The sequence below is a fragment of the Drosophila ficusphila genome, unplaced genomic scaffold (assembly GCF_018152265.1).
Source record: "Drosophila ficusphila isolate 14025-0441.05 unplaced genomic scaffold, ASM1815226v1 contig_414, whole genome shotgun sequence".
Lineage (NCBI taxonomy): Eukaryota > Metazoa > Arthropoda > Insecta > Diptera > Drosophilidae > Drosophila > Drosophila ficusphila.
Window position 1 is genome coordinate 12,287,850 of NW_025064328.1, and position 9,823 is coordinate 12,297,672.

Genomic DNA, 9,823 nt, shown 5'->3' on the forward strand with positions numbered 1-9,823 from the left:
ATAAATAACGATTTGATTGCCGGCGTTTCCATGACAACTCCAACCACTTTTCCCTCCGTCGCTAAGTTTGTTGCCATAATAATGGATGCGAATTAAATTAATGCGGAACATTGCAAAACGCCATTAGGGCTGTCCATCAAAGTGGAACCATTTGACATATAAAACGCAGGCCAAATCGCTGGAAAGCTGTCAACATGTTGAGAACTGGCATTCTGATTTTTGTGGTTCTATCGCAGTTTTTGGTATGTGCTCGTATTTGTTACAACGCTTGAAATGTATAATTCCATTTTACTTTTAATTGCATAGGTTTCATATTCCATTCTAATTTTGCAGTTTGTATTGTGATAGAACCGTTTTGTTTGGGAGAAATTAAGTTGGTCACTTAAAGGTTTTAAGCTCCCGTGTCAGTGCATACAAAACCAGTTGTAAAATAATTTGTATTATCTTTCAGGAAGGACCTTTAGCTATCCGAATTCATTGTCGACACACGGAGCGTATTCATGAGGAAAACATTCACCATTGCTGCAAACATCCTGATGGTCACAATGATGTCACGGAAATGTGTGCCAAGCAAACCAACTTTAAACTGCCGAATCCCAATGAAGAGGCCATTGAAGATGTCACAGTAGATCAGGCAATGGTTGGAACTTGTTGGGCCAAGTGCGTCTTCGATCATTATAATCTGATGGAGAATAATACCCTGGATATGGCTAAGGTGCGCCACTACTACAAAAGATACCACAAAATAGATCCGGAGTATGAAACGGAAATGCTAAATGCCTACGAAAGTTGTCACTCAAAATGTGAGTTGGTTTTTATGGCTAAAAGTTTAGAATTAAATTAATTTTTTCCCATTTTTAGCTGAGGATGCCACCGAGCAGTTTTTGTCGCTACCAATTGTTAGAGCCTTTGCCACCTCCAAATTTTGTAAACCAACCTCAAGCATTATAATGTCATGTGTTATCTACCATTTCTTTCACAATTGCCCAAAGAATCGATGGTCCAACACCACCGAGTGCGTAGAAACTTTGGCCTTTGCTAAGAAGTGCAAAGATGTGCTGACAACAATGTAAAAGTATGTATATTCAAAAGCAAATGTGTTTAACAAAAATAAAGATATCTGACACCCAATTGTTAAAGAATGGTTTATGGAATGTGCAAAAATAATTGAATAGAATAATTTAATAATTTAATTGAATAAAGTAAATAGATTTTTACTAGAATATTAAGACTAAGAGGAAATACTTGACTGCTGTACCCTAAATAAAGCGAAATATATCAATATCGTAACAGAGCATTACAAACAGCAAATTGAAAATTTTAAATATTTTAAAAAAGAATCAGTTTATTGTAAATTAACAAGAAATCAAAAAATGTAGGTTCCAGAGTAAGTCGAAAAACCTAGAGTTTTTAAGTTTATAATTACACAAAGAGTTATCAACAATAAATGCCAGTATTTTGTAATTATAATGCTCTTTATTGGTAAAACTGCTACTCAAGCAATTACAAAGTGGCCAGCGAGTTCTGACACTTCTTGCTAAAGGCCAAGGTGTCCTCGCACTCCTTGGTTTTGGACCAACGATCAGCGGGGCAATTGTGGAAGAACTGACGGATCACACAGGCCAGAACCACACTGGACTTGGGATCGCAGAAGTGCTGGGACATTTGCTTGAAGAGAGGTTTAGAAAGGAACATGGATGTGTTCTCCTCACCTTAAAAAAATTTGATTAAATTTTACCATATCTTTCTCCCAATACTTCCAACATACTTTTGCCATGACAGTGATCAAAGGCGTTGATCATTTCCTTGACGTACTCCGGATCATCAACAAACTTAGCAGCAAAATATTTCCTCACAGCATCCATGTCCAAGGCGTTGTCCTTTATGAGATTCAATTTGGTAAAGACACATTTACCAAAACAAGTTCCCTGAATTGCTCGATCTGCTGTAATGTCTACCAAAGCCTCTTCATTTTGATTTGGCAGCATGAAGTTAGTTTCCTTGGCGCACTCTTCGATTATATCATTGTGTCCATCGGGATGTTTGCAGCAATAATGGATATGCTCTTCATTAACCGCCTCTGGATTTTCACAATCAATTTTTATTCCACTGGTAAACTAACAAATATAATATAAAAGAAAAGGATTTTTTATTTATTTATTATTTAATGAAAATAACTCACCCAAATCAGACAGGCAAAACTAAGCAGAATTATGCACTTCATTGTTCTGCTTTCACTGCCAAATTAAATTTATTCCGACTGCTTTTATAGTGGGCCATATAAATCATTAGGCTGCAAACAGGAAATCGCCGTCAATTCAACAAATGCATAACCTTCGAACTGTCCAAAAGATTTGTCTTTTTCCACTCACTTAATTTCAGCCATTATAACTGACATTTGTCACAATAAATTAAGCAATCCAAATTGATATGAAATTGATTTATTCAAATAAAGGGGGCACATGATTTTATAAATATTTTGGTAAGAGTAAATAAATTTTATTTATTAAGAGATGGTCAAGTTAGGTTGTTGTTTCATGGTTTTAATTCTGGTGTCCATTTCAGAGGCACAGGATTCGGAAGAAACCGATTTAGTGGAAAGTTCTGTTGGCGATTTAACTGAGGAAAAATGCAATAAGAAGGTTAAGTTTTAAAAACATTAAAAAAAAGTATATATATATATATTTCTATAATTGAATTTAGCGTAATGGCTGCTGCTCAGAGCTTTATATAGGCGAAGAAGAGGACTTGGTTAAATGCTTTGTAATACACTCGCAAAAATTACCGGCCGATGGGGACACTGATGTTGGTAAAACCCTGCGATTTTTATCGGTATGTACATATTTTAAAAAAATTTAAGGACTGTAACACTTCAGTTTCAGAATTTAGTAACTTGTTCTAATAATATAATTATATATTTTAATATATTTTGGAGTTTTCATATTAAATGATACAATTTTTTACATTTTTTCCGCAGTGTTTTGTGGAGTGTATTTACAAGCAAAAGAAGTACATTGGTAAGAGTGACACCATTAACATGAAAATGGTGAAGCTAGATGCGGAAAAAATGTACGCGGATCGCCCGAAGGAGAAGGAATACCACATCGCAATGTACGATTCCTGTCGAAAGGATGCAGTTGGTGTCTACAATCTTCTAAAGTCAAGTCCTGGGGCTATGGTTCTTCTTAAGGGAGCTTGTCGTCCCTACTTACTGATGGTTTTCATGTGCATGAGTGACTATCATCAAAAGCACGAGTGTCCCTACTTCCGATGGGAGGGTTCAAACAGTTCAGGAACGAAGGATCAATGCGAATTGGCAAAATCCAAATGTTATCAAATAGATGGAATAACACTGCCCACAAAAAGTCCTCTCTAAAATGTTGATATTTCAATAAAGAATGCCTAAAGAAATTTGTCTAAAGAAGCAAAAGGTGAAAAATGTGAAAATAAATATGATTTTTACCCATCGACTTTATATTTCTCGTACATTTATAATTTTGAATCGCCAAGAAATCTCTTGAGGCTTGAAACCTGGTAAAAATGTTTAAAAGTATAGTAGAACAAAGTGTTGCATTTATTTCAATTTAAATGGTAAATATAAATATATAATAAAAATAAACTCAGTATGTCTTTCAGTTTTAGTCACACATTACACACAATTTAATCGCACTGATTTTGGCTTGGGATGAATGAGTTTGACGTTCGCTTGGCTGAAGTGGCGGACCTGGATGCCATCAACAAGCTGATCCGTTCGCCAAGCGTCAAGTGGTTCGGTAATATTCGGCCGAAATTCCGAGGCAAGGAGTGCCTGTTCCATTCATATCAGACCTACAGGTTGTTGGCCATTTGCAGGAAGTCCTCCGCTTTGGTGGCCTACGCCGAGATCCGAAATTACCCTTCTATCGGTGCCCTGCCCAGCGATTCTTGGTTGGAATGGCTGTCCGTTAGATACTGGTATTCGATAAATAAACTCGATTTGTTTTATATACGTTAATGTATATTCTTTTGCCTTCAGTTTGTCCTTGTCTATAAGCTGGCTAAATGCGTTGTTCATCAACTTTTGCATCTACGATAGTGAATATCCCACGGCGTTTGTTGAAATCATGAAGGACCTGTTTTATAGGGAGAACAGGATTTGGTATCTGATCGCTGTGAGGACTCCGAATCTGCGACAGCCCACCCACTTTAATGAGACATTTGACGACTTGCAAAAAATTTCTGGTGTCTACTATCCGCATGAGTTTAGCATGGAAAATAATAGCAACACGCAGTCATTATATATTGTCGAGCGATTCGAACTGCTGCCGAAGCTGGCTTACCGGAAAGCACTGTAAGTTCTGAAAGATTACATTTTCTGAAATCAATTATCTAGACATTATTTGTGTAATAATAATACAGAAAAAGAATATTACATGTCCTTTTCAACCTTTTTGATAAAGTCATCAACCCTAAAGATTTTCTTCATACTACAAATGATTATAAGTAATAGTGCTATTCTTGGAATCATATAGCGCTTCAAAAAGATAAGAAAAGAACTGTATATCTATTGAAAATAATAAACCTTTAAAATTTAAAATTACATATGAATATGATTCTGAAATTTTTATATAATTTTATTTTTTTCCCCCAAACACAAACTTTAATTCAAATTTTTTTTCTTTAATTTTGTACTTTTTTTAAAAAAAGGGCCAATTTATTATTTCTTTGGAAAATTATATTATTTACCTTTTTATTTACTTGATTTAATTGATTTTATATAAAGACCAGAGGACAACGATGATATAGTTGCTATGCAAGAAGTCGAGATGCCCGAACTGCGCGAGGAGCTGGGTGACTTCTATATAGCCGAGGAGGTAATGTATCAGGATCCCGACAGTGAGAAGAGTTTATTGGTAGTGGCCGAAAGCACCAACGAGTGCGAGGAAACCAAGTTGGATGTCTTCCTTTGGTTGACCACGGATATCGATATCCTGTTCTATGTGCGCAACTACGAGATGGAACAGTTCGGCAACCTGGTGAAACCTACAGATGGGAAATCGTTCCATTACGAAATCCTGACTGTATCGTATGTTAAAGGATCATTCAGTGGATAAAGGAACACTTTAAAATATATATCTTGCAGATCTGTTCAGCGGAGAGGAGACGCCAGTATGTTTACCGCTGATGCTTTAGATGATCTGGATGCCATGACAATTCTGGGTGGTCTGCAAAGAATTGATAGCGGCATGAGGTAGGTAAGTCCTACAGAAAATATTTGTATAAAACTTAATATTTTTTATTTTTAAAAATGTTTTAAATTTTCGTATTTTAAAATAAGCTAATATAAAAATAAATGATTTATAGAAACCATAAGAATCGGAAGGCCTTTTAAATTTTCGTTTAAGCAGAACATAACTTATATGTTATTAACTGTATAAATTGTGTATTTATTATACCCTTATATCATAAAAAATTACAAAAAAATCTGCCAAAAAATGAAAAAGCTAACTTATATTGCAGTTCGTTAAAGTATTAAACTTTTAGAGGTATGCCACTTCAAATTGACAAAGTTGTAGGTCCTGGAAATCTAGTTTTGGGTCACTTTTGCGTGTTGGTTTTGTTATACGTTTTGGAAAAATATCAAGGAATATATTTGCTTTCCCCTTTCCCTCTTTCCCTCAGCGTGGCCAGTCTTGGAAAAATGAAGGTGAGCTCTATCCACGGCACAATTGTGGATACAAACGTGGCGTCGGAAAACAAATTCTACATGAGGGAATGCCTGTACGCGAAGTTCAAGTACATTTTAGAGAGTGAGTCACACTGTTGCTAACGAAGCTGAAAATATCCCAAGTAAATAAGGTTTCTTCATCTAGAACTGCATAGCACGGATTACTATATGCGTCACGAGCAAAACGTAATCAATTTCATATATCCCGTGGGAAAAGAGCCCGCAGGTCCTGCGGCCATAGATTTGGCTTCGAATGTTTTCTTACTGAAAAGCATTGTTACCGGAGAGGATTTTCCGCTGCCACGCCTCTTCAACGCTATAGTTGCCATGTTCTGCGCTTATCCAGATCGGGACTACTGCATGGTGCTCATCCAGGCGAAGCACAAGGCCAACAAGAGCTTTCTGGAGGTGTTGCAGTACTTTATGGTAAAGCGATATCTCTTGGAGATTCATGAAATGAAATATAATATTAAGTATAAGTATTGAGTTTTGTTTACAAACAAAATTACAACATTTTTGAAACGCTTATTTAAAACAAAAAAATTTAATTTATTAAAACTTTATAACCATGTTATAACCACTGTTTGTTAATAGGTATATACAGATTTAAACATAAATTTTCCCATATCCTTCATAATTATCTGTAATAAAACAGTCACTTAGCTTTTGAGGTTTCTTAAATGTAAAGTAATGGCAGTAGCAGAAGTTGGCCTATTCATATCGATATGAGCCATCTTTCAACAGTCTTCAGCGATTGTCCATCACTCAAAAATATAAGCGAGTCTTGGATCAACGAAAATGTAGAGAACCCTTTTGTAAACATTTATCCATATATCTATCTAAATAAACTATTGATTATAATCCCATTATCTTACATAAATAACGGGTTTTTTTTGAATAACAATAAGTGTTAAAAATAATATGTTTATTTTTTAACCAAGATTTTATTTTCTTTGTTTCCCAGCCTGTGGTCTCACGTCCCAGTAATGTGGGCCATTTGGACGACGTGTATATTACCCATCGAAGTACCATATTTGGGGAAATCAGTCTGTACAAGCTGCGAAAGGAAGACGTAGCCGTGGTGCACAATTTGGCCTTGGGAAGCTTGGCCAAGGAGAGGCACTCGGCTACAACCACATCCAGTAGCTTTTCATACTGCTCCAAAATAAATGAGAGAGCTGAATTGGACCAAGAGCTTCATGTCCTCGATGCCATTATGAAGGATGTGCTGGAAAACGAACTCAGTGACTTCGCAGTGTTCACCATTCGTTGTGGGAACTCCACGAAAGCCGTCCATCAAAATACTCCGATTGGGTTTGTGGTGCTCCGTCCATTCCTCAATCATTCTCAACTTTTCAATCATTACCACCTGCCCGAGCACGATAGTCATTTGAGTGGACGAAGAGCTGAAATCATTTCTCTGCGATTGCATCCATTATTCCTGGTTAGCGCCGATCTGATCTTCAGGGATTTGGCCAGGAAGACAAACTTTTATGACTTTTTCTTCATCAGTGCATTCAATGTAACTCCATATTTACTGAGCATAATTACAGTTCTGTTAAGCAATTTTATTCTGCAGGGTTATAGATACACCAATGACTTGAGGAGAATGATGATGGTCGTGGAGCCCAAGGCCATAAAAAAGGCTCCGGTTTTTTTCCGACTCTACAAGGAGCCAAAGAAGCCAAAGACCAGAATAAATCTGCCAAGTCCCAATTTCTCCAAGGACCATTTAATCGTCTATCGGCATAAACTCAATCCGGTTAAGTGGTTCACCAACAGCAGGAAACTGGTCATCATTGGCTTTAGTCCAACTGCGAAAGCTTTTCTGCGACAGCTAGTTTTTCAATGGAATTGCAAGGAGTAAGTGTAAATTTCGAAATAATATTAAATTATTTTGCATAAATTTCTAAATTAGCTGAAAAACTCTCATTATTTAATTTTGAGCCTACATGCCGAATACCATTTGGCACTGAACTGAACATTACTCTTTATTTAGTTGCCTATTGACTTATATAATTATATTTTTTAACTTTTTTTGGCAGCCACAAAAACTCGGATAACTTTACATGCCTCAGCTGGTTCCAAGTGACTGTGATTTGCCGAGCGGGTGTTGTGGAAGCGGATTACGACAGTCTTTTCAAGTGTCCCTATTGCACAAACACTCTGGGCTGCTACCTTTCCTACCAGAACGATTCCTGTTTCATTAGGGATTGCTGTGTGCGACTGGATCTGCGATATTGGGTGCATTTTGTGCCCGGAAGGGTGCAATTTGTTAACAGGTAGAAAAGTCTCAAAGTCCCAAAATACATATATTTATTGACTAACATTATTTTTTTTTAATTAACAGGGAGAAAAAAATCGTGAAGCTGGAAACTTGCGAGATTCACTATGACACCTTGTTCATAATGTGCGACCGTAGTTTTTCAACCCGACTTCCGACAGAGGTCAAGGCTCGTCCCTGCAACTTTGTTGAAATCAACTTCCGACTGAACAAGTTTCTGCTTTTCTATAAGGTGCGAGCACTCCTGGAAGATGTGCCGCGAACCTATTTGATCCTGGTTTATGGCAATAACTTGTCCACCTACGAATGCATCGCGTTTTTGATTACCCATGGAGTAGATTGCTCGAGGATTGTATTCGTCCAGCCGCATCGATTTACCGGCAAGGATGCGGATGCCAAGGAGAAGAATCCGTACTGGGACAAGAATCTGCAGCTCATCCTAGATGATATTCTCACGGATAAGGGGATCACCATGATCACGGACTACAACTTTCACCACTACAACTTGCACCAAACAACTGATTTTATAATGGATGTGGTTTTTCAGCACTTTCCCAGTAGAAAGCAGGCGACCTTCGAGTGCGATATATTTATTTCCTTTGAGGAGGGACATCTCCACCAAAGGCACCGTAAATGTAAATTACATTACTCAAAGCTACTAGTTTTTATAATTTATTAAATACTTTTTTTCAGGGATAGTAAGTTCCGACATCGAGGTAGAAGGCAATGAAATTCTGGTAAATAATAAATATCAAACCAATGATCCCGATATTTATGCCGCTGGTAAATATATCAAAATCCGAGACTTTCCGAATTACCAATACAAATTTGCCAGTGATCGAGAGGTTGCAAGAAAGGTAGACGAAGTTGTAAAACTAAAAATTTGAATTCCCTATAAGTACCTGATTATTTACAGCTTTTACACCATATTGGCATTGCTCCCTTGAAAGATTTTGAGGAGCGTTTCTCTGAGCCTCTTCTTTTCCAGGCCATCCTGCCACTTCGGTATTTTATTACCAAAGTGACGATGCCGCGAAGATATCTCAACTCCGAATTGCCTGTCATGGGCATTTGCAGTTTAACTACTTACAAGGATAACACCTTTTGCAGGGTGGGATTGTCCACGCGAATGATGGTGGATGAGATAGTGGTTGTAACTAAATTGGTAATATCACCTAACCTATTTTCCTTTTATTTTATTTAATAAATAAAGCCTCGCTTAGGAGTGCCACTTGGACTTCCTGCAGCATTTTTGTGGCAAGCATGAACTGCTCTTGAACAATCTCAAGGCTCGCTATAAGGCCAAAACCATTAGCTCATTTCTGAAATATTTCCAAGAACCCTGGACCGAATTGCTTTTGCACGAGAACTTTGAAGATCTTCAGGCGGATAACAAGGAACTGCTAACTCCTATGGTTGTTTCTACATTATCTGTAGGTTGAAAATGATCTCCTTGAACCAACTTTAAGTATAATTTGAATTCAACTTTATAGCGTCCTAATCGTGGAGCTCTGGGAGAAATAACCGATATGGATTTCATCACTTTGAACAAACGAGTCATGGAGATCAAGCTGCTGGCATTCCTTCGAGAGCATCGACGTGACTTTCGGCATAAGTTTGCCCTTCCCGAGGACTTTCTCAAATCGGATTCGACTGAATGGGAGCAAGAATGGAATGCGATGGCCGAGACGCAGGATGACTCATCCGACTCTACAGAAAGCTAGTTTTCAGAATCGAAGCAATCCGTTTCTGTACTTTCCGATTTCCTTGTGCAGTGCTCCAAACTCAAATACACGTTCAACCAATAATATTTGATTTTTTTTGTGTGAAAA

General features: G+C 37.4%; 4 protein-coding genes across 10 annotated transcripts; 3 read left to right on the forward strand and 1 right to left on the reverse strand.

Annotated features, from left to right (window-relative positions):
* The first annotated feature begins 136 nt into the window (after window positions 1-136).
* LOC108096560 lies at window positions 137-1,131 on the forward strand. 3 transcript variants are annotated; one of them, XM_017198251.1, is made up of 4 exons: window positions 260-275; window positions 334-388; window positions 452-803; window positions 862-1,131. In XM_017198251.1, exons 3-4 carry the CDS (start codon window positions 560-562, stop codon window positions 1,071-1,073), a joined length of 456 nt encoding a protein of 151 aa, XP_017053740.1. In that variant the 5' UTR covers window positions 260-275; window positions 334-388; window positions 452-559; the 3' UTR covers window positions 1,074-1,131. The 3 variants fall into 3 exon arrangements, with proteins under 3 accessions (XP_017053738.1, XP_017053740.1, XP_017053739.1); XM_017198249.1 differs by lacking the exons at window positions 260-275; window positions 334-388 and adding an exon at window positions 137-242; XM_017198250.1 differs by having other exon boundaries at window positions 265-388.
* Window positions 1,132-1,488: 357 nt separating this feature from the next.
* Window positions 1,489-2,224, reverse strand: LOC108096561 (general odorant-binding protein 66). Its single transcript, XM_017198253.1, has 3 exons — window positions 2,183-2,224; window positions 1,769-2,117; window positions 1,489-1,712 (listed from the first exon to the last, which is right to left on the reverse strand). The coding sequence occupies exons 1-3, from the start codon at window positions 2,222-2,224 to the stop codon at window positions 1,504-1,506; spliced, it is 600 nt and encodes a 199-aa protein (XP_017053742.1). The 3' UTR covers window positions 1,489-1,503.
* A 289-nt stretch (window positions 2,225-2,513) lies between these two features.
* Window positions 2,514-3,376, forward strand: LOC108096502. Its single transcript, XM_017198112.1, has 3 exons — window positions 2,514-2,642; window positions 2,704-2,832; window positions 2,978-3,376. The coding sequence occupies exons 1-3, from the start codon at window positions 2,514-2,516 to the stop codon at window positions 3,374-3,376; spliced, it is 657 nt and encodes a 218-aa protein (XP_017053601.1).
* Window positions 3,377-3,660: 284 nt separating this feature from the next.
* LOC108096962 (cilia- and flagella-associated protein 61) lies at window positions 3,661-9,801 on the forward strand. Of its 5 annotated transcripts, XM_017198933.1 has the most exons (14): window positions 3,661-3,954; window positions 4,016-4,330; window positions 4,763-5,065; window positions 5,123-5,230; window positions 5,662-5,789; window positions 5,853-6,133; window positions 6,672-7,229; window positions 7,287-7,570; window positions 7,753-7,989; window positions 8,058-8,626; window positions 8,685-8,848; window positions 8,908-9,156; window positions 9,215-9,424; window positions 9,485-9,801. In XM_017198933.1, the coding sequence occupies exons 1-14, from the start codon at window positions 3,686-3,688 to the stop codon at window positions 9,713-9,715; spliced, it is 3,906 nt and encodes a 1,301-aa protein (XP_017054422.1). In that variant the 5' UTR covers window positions 3,661-3,685; the 3' UTR covers window positions 9,716-9,801. The 5 variants fall into 5 exon arrangements, with proteins under 5 accessions (XP_017054422.1, XP_017054425.1, XP_017054426.1 ...); XM_017198935.1 differs by lacking the exons at window positions 3,661-3,954; window positions 4,016-4,330; window positions 4,763-5,065 and having other exon boundaries at window positions 5,125-5,234; window positions 5,839-6,133; XM_017198934.1 differs by lacking the exons at window positions 3,661-3,954; window positions 4,016-4,330; window positions 4,763-5,065 and having other exon boundaries at window positions 5,125-5,234.
* Window positions 9,802-9,823: the final 22 nt, after the last annotated feature.